The sequence below is a fragment of the Bombus pascuorum genome, chromosome 11 (genome assembly GCF_905332965.1).
Source record: "Bombus pascuorum chromosome 11, iyBomPasc1.1, whole genome shotgun sequence".
Lineage (NCBI taxonomy): Eukaryota > Metazoa > Arthropoda > Insecta > Hymenoptera > Apidae > Bombus > Bombus pascuorum.
The window spans coordinates 1,104,715-1,120,520 of NC_083498.1; the positions used below are offsets into that span (position 1 = coordinate 1,104,715).

Below are 15,806 nucleotides of genomic sequence, written 5' to 3' on the forward strand. Positions count from 1 at the left end.
GAACGAAAATTTAAGGGCAGCCATATATTATCGCGACGAAGGGGTTGTCTGAGGTTAACTGCCAGAGCTTCGCAAGGGGTGTGGGATCGGGTAGTGTTGAGGGGAGCTAGAGAGGCGAAGCTGTGCCATGAATATGCCGCCATTAGTCACACGCCGAACTGCGCCGTAGAAAGAGAAGTAGGTGACACGAATTTCCCGGCATTGCGCGCCCTATTGGTATCCCAAGGGTGCCGCGGCAGTAACGCGAACAATTCCTCGTGAATGCGCATTTATCTCAACCAATCTCCTCCCTCCGCCTTTTGCGCCTCCGTCTCCTGCTTCGAGCTTGTGATACCCAAAAGGCTGATAAAACTTCCTGAATTCGCCGCGCCGCCGAGAAAAAGGCATCGTATCGATTTTCTTGTCCAGAAAAACTTGCGGCCGTATCACTCACCGCACACCTCTCTGTCTCCGTCGCGTTGCGCTCGTGCCGCGACCAGCTGACTATACTATCGAAACATTCAGCTTTCTAGTGACGCTCTGTCATGGACAGGCCTCGTTACATCTCAAAAGGCAGCGATGAAACGGTTAACTAAATTGCTACACACTAACTGTCATTCGCAGAATCCCTCTCCTACACTCGTGGCTTACTCTCTCTTCGAGCTAGTTGAATAATCCCCGATGTCTAGACATTCCTGATCTTTCACGAGAAAAAAGTAATCATTATCGAAAAGTTAACAGAAGCAGCTGTCTCGCTTATGCAAAACAATTGACAGTTGTTAGATTCTGAAAGTTTATTTTATATATAAAAAAAAAAAATACTGTACGATACGCATTAATTGGCCGATAATTGTATAAGAGAATGTATAAATATATCACTGTCGCATAATGTATACACGTGAGAGAAATAAATGATCTTTTTCGAATAAAAATTTTACTTATATGTTCCCTATTTATGATTAAGTTACATTACAGAAGAGAAACACACTTTATCGCTCGTATGATTTTGCGATCATACGAAAGGATACGTGGGTAGGATCTGGTGAATTGAATTTGATTGGGATAATGCAATTTATTCGATTCATATCCGGTGCCAGAAGTTGGTATCCGGAAATCTGTGTTTTATGCCAGAAGGCTCGCAATTCGTCCCTCGGATAATATCATCGACTTTCCCTCTGATTATACGGAAATTCGTTTCAGTAGGTTTCAGTGTCATGTTTATCGTCTTTTGTAACCTGTTTGTGTTGAACCACAACTCTTCTTCACCCTGTCTGTTTCTAATTACTTTAATGCCACTCACGTACTGCAGCGTCTCCTCATCTTGAGCAATTACCACGACGTTTTCCGGTGTAAATGGTTTCTCAATGTTCCAACAAGCGACTGCCGTTAATTGGACTAATTGGAAAAATATTACGCCTCTTCGCGACGTTGCTTGAACACCCGCTTGGCTTGCTCTCTTATAATTCGATTCGAACACTATTGGTTCGTTGTATTTACTTTGCTTTAAAGAGTAGGTACTCGTAAACTTTTGCCGATAGCTGGCCAACGAATTGAAGTAAAGGTACCTGAAAATTGTATGCTGTGTGACGAATTTCTGTTGAATGTAAAACAAGCATCGGACATAATTTTTGACAATTTTTCATCGACTTCCATTTATCTGTATATTCCTATTTTCCTTGTTCTTCGATCAACTCACGTTGAGTTAAGGAATAGAATATATATTGCATAGTGTTTTAATAGAATTAATTTTCCGAGATTACTTTAAATGTTTGTGAAACTTGTTCTAGAACATGAATAATAAGAGTGATACCTTTCGTCGAAAAATCCAATTGGTGACAATGACATTCCGAGAGTACCATCCGTTAAATCGAACGATTCTCCAGCGATCGTAATGTTCATGGCATCGTCATCCGGACCAAAAGCATTGCCGCGCGTGTTGTTTACTCGCCATGAATAATCGTGATATAAGTCATAAATCAGTAGGCCATTTTGATCCACATCCGCCACGTAGAGATAAGTATCGAAACATGTTTTTCCGACATCGACGATTGGCGTAACTAATGCTGCCTTCCCGTGCAGCACTTGATCATCCGGAACCACGTATTTATGGACCAACTGATCGTTCGCAAGATCGAAGATCAATATTTTCGAAGGACAAACAGCATTTCCTCTGATGCGACCAGTATCCACAACCCACAAACGATTGCATTCGTCTATCTGTACAGTGATTTCGTTGCTACCTTTAATATAACCTTCCACGACTTTTAACGCGTTGAGTTGCGATTAATTCTAATGATAAGCATATCTTAAAATCGTATTAATAAAATTATAAAATAAAATGGAAGTAATTCCCGTAGTTGAATATTCCAACGTGTAAATTTGCTATACGTTTACTACTTTCACGTCTACATTAACATAATGATATACATATTTTCATTTAATATTTATGCGTGTGTACGATCTTATTTACAATCTTTTTTGATTTGAAAGATTACATAGGAAAAAACACATCTCCGGTTATGCATGTAAAATAAACATTTTATTGCATTTATCATCTGATCATGAAATATTTATAGAAGTATGTTAAACGTCGTGTATAACTTTTAATCGTAGAATATTTTAAACGCGTTCGTTTATAAGTAATTTATGCAAATTTTTCTATTATCCTCACGAATTGCCAAATTTTTAACGCCCTACCAAACTTGTAATTATTAATATCGTCAAAAGAAAATTCTATTTCGTATCACTTAATGGAGTTACAATGCCATACAAAAATTTCTATGCATTTATTTTGTGATTTTCCATATAATTCTCAAACGTAGACATTACTAAATTTAACTGCTTAGAAATCTTTATATGCCACCCCATATCTCTACAAAATTTAAATAAATTTATAAATTTATTATTAATTAATAAATTTTATTTTAATTAATAAATTTATCATAAGAAGAGCTGTTTGAATTATTTCAGCGTACGCAATAACTCAACGGACAATTTTGAGAGAAGTAAAGGCTTCTACCAAGAGTTGTTCATCGAAGAATTTTCGTCTGAATTTATTAAAATACCATTTCACTGGTAAACCTGAAAACCTTTGCAGCAATTACACTTATCATGATATTTACCGCCAACCTATACACAGATATTATGCTGTCACAACTGTATGGCGTGTGCCAGGTCCAATCAGGATACGGGATCAGTAAAGGACCACCGAAACCAGAGGCAGTCGTTACCAACGACAAGCTAATCGGTACACCATCCAACCACTGAGGACTTGTTACGAACACACGACCATATCTATCGATGTCCACATCCTGGGTAAACGCGTTACCCAGCGTTTGATTTCTTCCCGTCAAATGAACATTCGGCCAGGTCCAATCCAAATATTTCCATTGAAAAGCAACTTCTAGTTCTCCGCCTGTTGCACAATACAAGAACCCAAGAATCAAGATAAAACTCAACAATCGAACCATCACGAATTACACAAGAAACTGAAGCCTTCGTCGTGACATATAAACAACGTATGTTCCACTCGGAAACTCGTAGACTAGAATGTTCGTGGCTTCGATCGGTTTCGCGATCCAAAGTACACTACCTCACAGAGCAGCGCAGACATATTCTTGACAGTGGCATTACTACCATCGAAACCGGTTACTTTCCCTGTTCATATGGCTTGGTGGTGTGGTTAACCTTGAACTGAATATTACGAGACTGTTTAACGCGACTTACGATCTGAACTATCTGGATATATTACTAGATAATAGAAAGTGAATAAGGAGTATTACATATGCAGTCTTATGAGTAGACGCAAGGTCGTTGCTCTCTGCATAGGTACTTGCTATAGTGCAAAATCAAGAAGTCGATCTTGCGCTTAAGAAATTTTTAATACTAATAAGTATAACAAGCATAAGATACTCTGATTCTTTTAAGATACTCTGCATATTCAATTATTAAATATTTCAAGACGCTATGTTGTTTCAACGAATCGAAAGTTGCTTAACACTAAACCTATCAGTGTCGGTCAAATTGGCCGCTTTCAAACTTCTGCACAAATTTAACCATATTTAAACGTTATCATATCGCTTCATAATTTCTGACATTTCCTAAAACATGCATACAATATATTTTTCGGTATTTACTTTTAGTTTACTTTTTCCTTTTCTAAAGAGAAATTGTATTCTGCCTTGCCTATCAATCAAATTGACCGCCCGCTATATTTTAGTTACTCTTAAAATAAATGCAATCAGTACAAAGGAAAGGCTATCTCAAGGTCAGATGACAAACAAAATCAATAATAACAAATAATAACAACTGTTACGCTCGTAACTTTATCATAAATCATAATCTATCCCTCGATCAAGATGGTCACCAACTGTCAAGACATATTAATTCAGGCCTATAATAATCCTAACCGCCATAAAACTTGGCATACTTTACAGTCCATTGTTATAAACATTTTGAAAGTCGAGAAGTATCTTAGGGTTATCGCTCATTGCGGTAAAACACGGAAAAAGCGGGTTTTCCCTAGCTCCACACTCGAGTAACCGTTGGTGGAGAACGACCAATACTCATCAATATTTTCTTATAAATATCGTCGTCACAGACCATATTCTTATTTGTTATCTTACTTGCTATCGTTCAGATTACAGTTTTCGACTTCTCGACCAGAATACATCTCAATTTGTTAGTCAATCAGTCGACATTTAACCTTGTTATCTCTAGAACTCAGACAGGATGCATCTCAGAGCGTTTTGTGTAAAGTTGTTATAAAAGCAAAAGTAAAGCATATCAAAATTGACAATAATTTTATACTCCGTACATGGTGTTATTCTGTGGTAAATATTTACCCTAAAAATGTCACGACTTTTAAAAGAAAAATTATAAAAGAAAATAACGGACATAAAAGAAGACTGTTTAGTATGCTATGAACAAGGAACTTCAGCAACTGAAAACGGCATTGAAACACGTGAAAAGCTATTTACAACCGAATCAGAGTTGAATATTATTTATAAATAAGCGTTCACGTCCAGGGCAAAAAGGAAAGAAATTATCGTTGACAGAGTGAGACTGATGTAGGGAACCAACGTATCGCAACTGGGCCTGATGGGACAGTTTGGGAAAAAATAGATGCAAGTCCCAAACCTGTCAGGACATTAGTTTATAATATTTTGAGGGATATGCTAAATGGCATATGATGAAAGGACAAGTAAAGACGGCATTTTATCTTATCATTGATCACCGTATAAGGGATCGTATAATAAAATGTACGGAAGAAGAAGTATTCAGAGTATTGGGGACTAAGATGGAGTTAGATACGACAAAACTAGATGCATTTATTGCTCTGCTATATGCCCGATCATATCAGGCAAAGAATTTAGATGTTTCATATTTGTGGAATAAAATTTGGAGACTTGGATTTTTTTCAAAAACAATGAGCAGGAATGACTGTTGAAATTATGAGATTTATACGATTTGATAAGAAAAGCGAAAGAAGACAACATTTACGAACCAATAAATTTGCAATGGTATTTACAGTATGGGGCCGATTTATAGAGAATTTAGAAAATTGTTATAAACCTGGTGCGTACATTATTTTTATATAAAAAATCGCGGGAAAAATCATGCAATAAAACTATCAACAAGTTTAGATTCATTACTACAAAAAACTTGTCAAGTGAAAAATTATAAAGATTACAAAATTACGAAAATTTGTTTAAGATGCGGGAAATATGTATGCGGCAAATGTATATTTGATAATAAGATAATTTGTAAAAAATACAGCAAAGTTGAATAAGATATATCTCTATAGAAATAAAAGTGTAATTTTATTTAAGTCTATAATTGAAATTAAACAAAAGTAAATATGGACGAAATTTTATGAAAGTTCATTTTATATACATTTAGTTATAAATTAACCATTGTCTAAGTTAAATCATAAAAACTATTACTTCTTTAATCATTTTGATCGCACACGGTAGAAATAGGTATACACGAAGTGTCAGCAGGTTTAGTGTTAAGACTATTTCCGTTAGGAATTCAGAGACCAATGAGCTGCAAATCGATAAGCTGATCTTTGGAAATCCTCGTTTTTACTAAATCGATTTAATTACTGTGAAAATAGTGATTCTACGATGCACTTTACTTTCGTGGCTTTTCTGTATTTCCCAATGAATACAAACACGAGCTATCAGAACCGTCGGCAGTGTGCGCGTCGGAACGTCAATAACGAATGCTCACCGAATGTGGTCATGAACGCATTAGCTACTGCGTGATTCGAAACTGGATCAGCTATTTGGAAGCGGTACACGCTCACCTGAAATAGAGCTTCAACTATTTTCATGTAAATTTGCGAGCGTGGCGAAGGTTATTAAAAACGTTCGTGTTCGAATACATCTTGGCGTTCGGCAAATCGATTGCGAACCCACAAACTACAAGATTAAGAAAAGTTCCTTCGTTTCTTTAACACCGTTCTAGGTTGTAATTTCTTAATCAACAGCTTAACCTACAAAACCAATGTCAACAAATGTAAATACACCGCAGGTATACTTGAAATCGAGGGATTAAAATCACACGTATATTTAAGTATATGGATACTCGAAACGAAATAATACGAAAAAATTTAATTGTAATTTTATTTTAATTCGTAGGAAGTTTAGGATTAAAGTTGTTTCTAATACTAAAATCGATGAAAGTAAAAATGAGAATCGCCTTTATCTAATTTTAAGACGCGTAAAATATTTCAACTCTCATTGAATTAACTCGTTTAAAATAAATGTAAAAAAGATATTTCGCAAAACTTTTCTAGATCGCATATCTAAGTTTCACTGCATCGATCAGTGTCGCGGCGGATCACTTAATTTGTATTTGCACAGTGTTATTTTCGCTAAATTACTGGGTACGCTGCGAACTATTTTTATATCACGGATAATATGTATTATTATCATCGATCCGAGCATTGCGTTTTACTTTCAACAAACCTTTAATATAGATATCCATGAAGTACTACATAAAAAAAGAAAAACGACAATGTAAGATTGGTCGATCTTGCGTTTCGCGGATAATGAAAACCTTGGCACGTCAGAACTGTTTTCCAACTGTTACGTACGTAAGTACGAATCACGCAATACGCTCATAATCTCCACGCTTTTCATGGCAGACAGCACCTAATTTTTTCCACCAACCCTTCTCGATTTCGACTCTGAATCGCTTTACACCCTTCGCCACATCTGGCCAGCACAACTGTGTTTGCTAAGGAGAAGTGGAAATCATAAATCATCCGGCTAGTCACGATTAAGCAGAACCAGAAGACAAATGGGTGGTTAATTTCAATTCTAATGCAAAGTGTACAACGAGTATCAGTTATATTCGTACCATAAAGATACATTTCCAGAAGGAATTCTTGTTTTAGATTAATCTATAAATAAACCTGTTTCAATCATTCAAATGGACATGACTTTATACTCGAGATCTTACTTCTGAATCATAATTTATACTTTATGTTCAAGTGCTATTACAAGCACAATTGTTGATGTAATTTTCTAGTAATTGTTCTTGCGATATAGAAAAATTGCATTTACTTTATAGAAGAAATATGGTATAATACTTTAAGATAATGCATTATAATAATAATTATGAAATATAAGAATAGTATATACTAATATTAACAATGTGGTATTAAGAATTCAGGAAAGTATTACTCAATTTCGCAGTTAACGAGATATGAATGATGCATTAAACATTGTAGAGTACGCACTTCCTTGTTAAAAGTGAAACGGCTCGCTTTCTACGAAGTTAACAAGAAATAAGAAACACTGAATGAGGACAAATACATGGGTATACGCACACAGACTAATGAGTACACTGAAAGCTACTTATGCAAATTAATCCGTCCAAAACAACTCTTCAATACGGAACGAGAACTTAATAAGGAAACAATAATCTTTCATAAATTTTGCCAATAAAGATTGCTACTGATAGAATCTTTTATCTAAAGTTGTAGAAAAATTTTATGATAGGAAATGCGTGTAAAGATGAATATCGCGGAATGGTTGATCGTCAATAAAGGTTTAATGTGCACGAAGAATTCATAGAAGTATAGTCACTTTCAGAATTTCATAAGAGTAGAAATAGTGTAGTTTTCTCTTTCGCTCTCTCTCTCTCTCTCTCTCTTTCCATTCACTTCCACTGATTTAAATATCTAATAAAAATTCTTTGCCGTTACGTTACACAAATTGTGGTAAAAATTTTTCATTCTGTGAAACGTAGAAAAAATGTAATTGATTCTTGATGTACATTCATCAGAAATATAAATTACATTTGCGTTTGGTACGCATGTCCTTTGATTTAATATATCTTTTTATGAGAATAAATATTCTCGATTCGAATCTTTTCCGTTATGAATTTGAATTACGCAGTAAGTTACTGACTTTTACCAGTTTTTGCGTCGCATATTCGTCCCATGGAACCTGTCTAATTATCGAAGAACCTGTCTAGAACCTGTTTAGAAATGTCATTCCATCAGAGACCTATTTCAAAAATATGGCACTCAAGTATCATATTATCGCTGTCTAAACCATTCTATTTAAAGTGTTAATTAAAGCAGATACTTTCATACCATATATCACATTTCAGCGAAATTTCTTCAACTAAAAGAACTTTTGTAAATTTAAGCGTTTTACACACAAAAGAACAGTTTACATAATGGGTTTTGTGGCAGGTAAGATGGTGAACTTCATTTTCTTCGAAGTTCTTCTACAAAGTTCTTGCCCAAGCAAAAACTACGAGTAAAAATAAAACTTTTTAAAGAGAATGCATCTGTATGTATTAGGTTTTATAGATATTTGAACAACGTCCTTTTGATATATTTATATGTATAGTAGTAGTAGTTAACTAAGTAACTTCGCATCTCTATAACGTCGTACGTAAAATAAATTCACAATTTTGTGACATATAAATTTCATCAGCAACGGCATCGAGTCATTGTATCCTGAAAGACGTATGCCAGTCACATTTCTCGTACAGGATTAATCGAAAAAGAAAAGGAAAAGAAAGGTAGAACAATTTACGGCGATACCGTTCGTTATTCCCGACGGTTCGAACTTCCGAACTGCCATTCTAGCAGAAGCTCTCGCATCGTACGATTTTATATCGACAGCGGAAGGGAGAAAGACCCGCAAGATGCGTCTCTCTCCGGTTGAAACAGTTCTTCTTCTTCTTCTTAAACTGAGTTTGGTAAACCCTCGTACAAGTTGAAGTTCTGACCGTGCGGGTGGCGTCGAAGGGGCGTAAAGGCGAAGGCGTCGTAAAAGTTGGACGAAGTCAATTTTGCAGTTGAAGTTGGTAATGCGATTTGTGCCGGAATAAATAGTTCGAGTGGGGAGCACACAGGGCACCCTTTCCTTTTGCTACACCTCGTTTCTCTCCGGTGTCTGACCCGTGGACCAATCCACTCGAGTTTGGTGTCACGGGCACGTCTGTTGGACCTACTGAACGTGACAGTCTTACCCGAACAAATTTTACGTAGCTAGGACGAAGCAACGAGTGGCAACGTAACAAAATAAGAGACTCATTACTCTCGGAAAATCGTCGAGGTAGTTGTATTTTTCACTCCGTCATCGCTACAAAATGTGCCTCGATTGAAAGCAACACGTCTTCCTTCATTTCGTGAATTTTCTCTTTCCAACTACGATTAATTATAAACGACTAATTGATTAGAAACGACTGTGAAAACGCATAAATTGATCTTTCTACAAGGATTAGCCTATTTGCGAACCGATGTTTAAAATCTTCGAACGACGAGTTAAATAACGACGTTCTTCCGATTTTCCACGGTAAAGGTAAGTGGCAAATTACTAGAGGCTTTGACATAATCCGCGCAAATGCAATAATAAGCCACGTTTGCGGTGAAAAACGATCGTTCGCTCTTTCCTCCCCTTAACCAGTGATTCTCTTTTTCCTCCGCTCTTACCACCCACCAACTAGCCTTCCTTTCCACTCTTCCGCCACCAAGCAAAAGTTTGCTGCGTTGTAATCCTACAAATGAAAACTTACGCTAATTAAACCGTTAATAGCGGACCGCGCATGTAGGTAACGACCACGGTGGTTACTTAATCCTGAGAAAATGAAACGTTCGGAGTCTGCGTGCGTGTAAACAGCGACTGGCACGACGCTCTCTCTCCGATCTCCGGCCACACGCCCACGTTCACGACCATTCGTACGATCGGCAGCATAATGGACGAACGCATTCTATTAATGAATTAATTTTTTTCTCTTTCGATTCTATCCGTATTTCATCCCCTTCCCTTGGCGTTCGCTCTTTAAAACCAGCGTTTCGTTAAATTGCCTCCTTTCTCCCTCTTCCTCGTTCCTTCCTGATCACCCTTCTATCCCTCTCTTTCCATTCACCCCGAGCAATTACCGGCGGTTTAAATAGCCAGGCGGAATAATGCGAAGCAAAGAGTCGTTTGTTTTCGTAGCAGGTTTCGCAATTCGAAAGAGGAAAAAGGGGAAGCGATTTTCGTACCGCCTTGCTACAGTTTCACTGCATCAAACGATATCGTGAAACACGTTGAAAAATAGCGGCGCGACCAGAAAGGGGAACAAATTTGAATAACACAATTCGCCGAGTTAAGTTTCGAAAGGCGCGTTAGAACGGCACACCTGGAGGCTGCAGCGACGGAGCTGTTGCCGCTGTTACTGCTCATCGGTGAAACACGCTCGCTCCCGATTCCACACCGCTCCAGCACCGCAACGAGACGCGGTAATTTCGTCAAGTAATAACTTCCAACTAGTTTTCATTGGAAAACTTTTTATCCCATTCCAAAATGTCGTTATACCGAATAGTGGCTCGCATTCATTCTGTTTTCTACCATTCGAGGTGTTGCACCCTCCATGGCCAAAGAAACAAATAAATGGCGATCATATACCGTTTACTATGAGATTTCCATATTCTCGATTAATAGATATACGATATATACGTTAAGCAAAATCCACGAAGTCACATAAGAAATTATCCTAGCCGGTGAACGTTTACACCTGGAGGTGTATAAAATACATGGAAATCTCTATCCATCGATAACCACTCTGAAAGACATTTATCGTTGACATATATTTTTGAGGATAGATTCGTCGACGTGGGACGTTTGTTTTCCGAGAATATCTTAAAGGAAAGAACGGAGTCTAATTAAGTTATACGAGGCCATTGAAAGTACGCAAGAAACCACTTTAAACGTAAGATCAAAGAACAGCTTATAAAGAAACTGACTTTCGTCGATTAATCGTTCGACAAAAGAAGAGTTTAATCGGTCTATTATCGATTGCCCAGCTTGAAAATTACGGTAACAGTATTATATCGAGGGGAAACGTTCTTGCAAAGTTGAATCTTGATCGGTTGCGCGCTGTTGAATTTCCAAACGAATTCCGTGGTTTCCAGACCGATGCATTTCCACTCGGTCGTGGCTTCGGTAAACTCGCGAGAATAAATAGAGGTGAAGTTGTTAGGACAATCGAGGCAAGGTATTAGAGCCAGCCGTTTAACCTTCTCCGTCGAGGGGTGCCGCCAGTGGATGACACTAACACGGCACTTTAATTATCGAAAGTGCTTGGTCGTATGGTCGACCGGTCGCGTCTTTTTCCGAGGAAAACCGAGAACCAACGGCATGTTGTGTTGTCTGCAATTTTTCTTCTAGCTGCGAAACATTGCTACGTCACTTGGCTCATGTTAGTCAAGTAGGATTACCGTAGCGTCACCTGAATCTTGTAATGTTTTGTTGCGTACGAAGAACTGCATCTCGTTGTCGAGATAGAATCTTTGCCATAGCTAACCTCTTGGAACCGTTTCTACGACCCCTTTGCACGGTATCACAGAAGAGCGACGTTTCGCTAACAAGAACTTTGAAAGGATCTCCCGAGTAAGATCGACGGTGATTTATCACTGTAACCATGGTCCTGCACATTTTTCCTATGCCGTCCACGTATCTCTACCTTTCCGTACCACCTTCTTACACGTTCTGTGTACACCGACTGATCCAATTGACTATTGTTACGCGACCAATCTCTGCTACACATCCCGGTTGAATAGGTCCCTTGAATATGAAAATGACATTATTTATAGGTTGACAAGGTGACAACAATAAGAATAGAGGGAACATTAATCACAGGTTTGCACACAGTTTATGTCCATTGAACAGCTCACGTCCAACTCTGTCGAATTGAATTACGCTCGCACCGCGCGGCTGGCATCTATCAAACGCAGACGTGCTTTGATCAGCGTAGTCAATCGTGTCTGTACAGGGCTCGTAAACCCGATTGCCGGTAAGATGTCCCGATCGCACAACCGAATACCGATTCGGTTTGATTACGTCTGATTTGAAGCTGCAAAGCCTCGAGGTAAAACCTCAACGCAAAACCACACGATTCGAAATATCATTTGGCGGAATAACGACCTTGATGTTTAACGTAGGAACGTTGCGAAGCGTTCGCTCGCGCCATCGATTTTTATTACTTCCACGTCGAGTATATTTCACGAAATAAATTTTGAACGATATTCACGCGATCCTCGTAACTAAGAGATTCCAAAAAAGAAAGGGATAGAAATATTTCTGTATTTTGTGAGTCGAAAGATTGGAGTCGAAATCAACACACGGTGACGATCATCGAGACTTTTCTGCAACGCGGCGAACGCTTTTAGATTTATTCGGTAAATACGACAAAGTTTATTCTCACGCTTCATTCGGTGTAACTCGAACGTTGATTTACGGCGTTTGTGCGACACGTAAAACCGGACACAATGCGCACCACGCTCAGAAGGCTCGGTAAAACGGGTTCGTTTCAATCGTCCTTAATCGAGTAAGTTCGCATATAGTTGTTTGTTCTCTACCCGCCGCCATGGCTATTCCACGTGTGACCCACTGGAGCACAATGGGTACTGCTCTTTCCCCCGGTCGCTCGACTGTCAGCAGCCAGTGCCTGTGTAAATACGATACGGCACTCGCTTTTCGTGCTTTCAAGCACAGTTTAAAAACTAGGAAAGGTCAAAAAAAAAGAAATAAAAAAATAAAAAACAGAGATAAAGTGGTCCGGAGAGAGAAGAACGCGCGTATAGGTGAAAAGGCTGTGCGTACGCGAAGGATGGAACTTGGTTGAAATTGCTCCGCTTGGTTTTCAATTTACAGTTCGTACGACGGTATTTACTTCGCTCGTTTCCGAGAAGGAACCACTCGCATAAAAATAATATTTTACGGCGGCGGAAGCGTTGCTGGTTTATTTCACGTTACCAAGCAAAAACAAACTTTATTTTTAATCTACGCGGAAGTTGGCTTCGGAACGAGAAGAATACAAGTGGTTCTTGTTGACTTCTTCAACGATGTTACAAACGATATTTTAGCAAATTAAATATTAAAATTTTAAAATAGGCCTGCTAGGTTGCTTCCTGCCTTCACCTTCGCCTGCGACTGCAAACCGATTTGTAGATTCTAAAGCATTAGGCGAGCGTAAACGTCTCGCATGAACATCTCGTTAGCGTAATCATCGATTTAATGTTCGTTATAGGAGTGACGATCGATAATGGATTTCGGGTACGGAGCGAAGAAGAGAGGAGAGAGAAGAGAGGAAGAAACGGGAGGTGGTTTAAGTTATAGACGAAGGCTCGAATCGACACGACGAAGAAAAACGGGGTAGCTTGATTGCTAGGCGGATCGCAGTCGGTGATTTGAGGCAATCTACCAGGTTCTTGTTACTCTGGACGACGAGTAATAACCGTAATGGGAGCTGGTCTTCGAAGGTAACTATCCTTCTTTCGAATCTCTCCTTCGATCTTATTGTCAAATCGGCCGAAGAGCCTTGCCACTTAAATCAGTCTACCACGCGCGTGATTTGTAGAAAGATTCTGCGGAGACAGGTCGTTTTTAGCAAATGAGTCGTAAATTTGCTTCGAGATCGTTACCGGTAATAGCCTCGCCGGTAGAAAAGGAAAACATCGCGTCGAATCAACGGATACGATTAGCTGGAGCTTCGACTAATCGCATTCGTTCTTATCTTCCTCCCAAACACATTTCCGTCCGTGCCTTCTTTATCGTTAACCATTTCTAGAATTAGCGTTTTTACCATCGAACAAACGAGCTTGACAATCTTCAAAATAAACTTTGTGTGTTTATTCAAATGAGTCGCAGAACTACGTATTCGAGATTATAGCTCACATATAGGTCGACTCTAGTATAGTTATCGAAAGGAGGCGCTCTGTGAGAAGAAAAATTGAATAAAAATCTGGAAATATCGTTAGCTGGTGAATTTGTTGATCGAAAGGTGGGAATTTTGACGAGATAAAGCCATATGTTTAGGATTCGGCATAAATGTATTTTCACGGATGAGAACGATTTAAAAATGGCTTCTATCGTATTATCGTATGAATAATTCATGCGAAAAAAGTGTTCGTTCGGTTTCGTCCATCCGTATTCGATGCATCAAAATATTCGCGAGAAATATTTATTTACTATACAATTTAGCAAACGTCAGCGACGCGTTTACATTTATCAGCATCCCGTGAAATGTTTTCCACCGATGTTGAAAACAGCTTCGTTTTGTCAATCTCTTTCGTTATTTCCGTTGCTTTCGTGTCATCGAGAGTAGCGAAAAAATCAACGAGAGAGGGCAGGGTGCAGGAGAAGGAGGGGAATCCATTTTATTGGGAATCATCGCGCGACCATCGTATTATTTATTCGTATTTCCATTGAAACTTTCCTGCCAGCGCGACGAATCAACCTGAATAAATAATATGCTGTTATTGTGCCGACATACCGCAGTCTGTCAACTATGTCAGTATTGCTGGGAAAGTTTCGACATGGCCCTGCAGGGTTTCCGGCACCGCATAGCTGCCTCGAAACTATTTCCAATATAATTCCCCGTCGACGGTAGCTACGAAAGTAGCGACCTTTACGTTTCTAGTGCCGTTATTTTCATAACGGCGAATGACGTCGTCCGCACAAAGACCATCGAGAATTCCAAGACTATTCACATTGTTAAGAAGATCTTGCCAGACGTTTCAAGTCTTACCCGTAAAGTGGAAACAGACGAGAGGGTTTCCTCGTCTCTGACAGACCTCTTCGCCGTAGAAAATTCCTTTTCATTAAATTGCCAGCTGGTGAGAAAATACGCGAAATATCGGGGACGGGAAATAAAAATAAAAAGAGAGAAAAAATATTGCGTTTTAAAGCAAACAGCACATTGTTTGGTTAAAATAAATATGCGTATTTTTTCCAACGAAATAAACGAACGTTCCTGCTAAAGCTCGCGTATACATATACCCGTCGTCATATGTACTGTATGGTACGGTTTTCCTATGTGCGTATATTTTGTAACGTTACGTTTAAGCTCTTTCGACGGGAAAAACTTACAGCGTGATCTGTAACGCCACGTTCTATGCAACGTAAACGTCAGAATTGCTGGTAAAATTTTGTTTTCAGCATTTTTTTCGCGAATCTCTTGCAATGGATCGAAGGAGGAAAACGAACAATTCAAATTCACAGGGAACGAACGAGTTTCGGTGAGTACTAGTGCACGGTCTGCCAAAAAAGCGATGTCAGTGAGGTTTGTCGGCTGACAAATGGCCGGTCGCCCCGGGCGAAGCTTCGTCGTTTAAACTCGAAGTCATTGTGTCGGAGCCATTAACCGTTAGGACGATCGAAAAAAGGTATGCGGGCAGGAAGTGCACCAGGCGGAAGAACGAAAGACCGAAAAAGGGAAGAGAAGAAATATCTGGCAGCTAATAAACAACGGCCCTCTATTCATGGATTTCATCACGTCGTATGATCGTACGACGGTACGAAGTGAGAAAA

At 38.8% G+C, this 15,806-nt stretch overlaps 2 protein-coding genes across 8 annotated transcripts in view; both read right to left on the reverse strand.

Moving 5' to 3' along the window:
- The window catches only part of LOC132911689 (CUGBP Elav-like family member 4), a 571,541-nt gene that overhangs the window by 412,643 nt on the left and 143,092 nt on the right, over window positions 1–15,806 (reverse strand). The window lies entirely within an intron of this gene.
- Window positions 897–3,627, reverse strand: LOC132911693 (protein yellow-like). Its single transcript, XM_060968537.1, has 3 exons — window positions 3,102–3,627; window positions 1,790–2,196; window positions 897–1,544 (listed from the first exon to the last, which is right to left on the reverse strand). The coding sequence occupies exons 1-3, from the start codon at window positions 3,447–3,449 to the stop codon at window positions 1,061–1,063; spliced, it is 1,239 nt and encodes a 412-aa protein (XP_060824520.1). The 5' UTR covers window positions 3,450–3,627; the 3' UTR covers window positions 897–1,060.

Excerpts from the sequence above, each read along its gene's own strand:
- LOC132911693 (XM_060968537.1), bottom strand. The coding sequence starts at position 3,449 with ATGGTTCGATTGTTGAGTTTTATCTTGATTCTTGGGTTCTTGTATTGT. Across the intron at positions 2,197-3,101 it reads TATCTGTGTATAGGTTGGCG|ATAGACGAATGCAATCGTTT; the intron begins GTAAATATCATG and ends ATCACTGTACAG. Across the intron at positions 1,545-1,789 it reads ATTGGATTTTTCGACGAAAG|GTACCTTTACTTCAATTCGT; the intron begins GTATCACTCTTA and ends TACAATTTTCAG.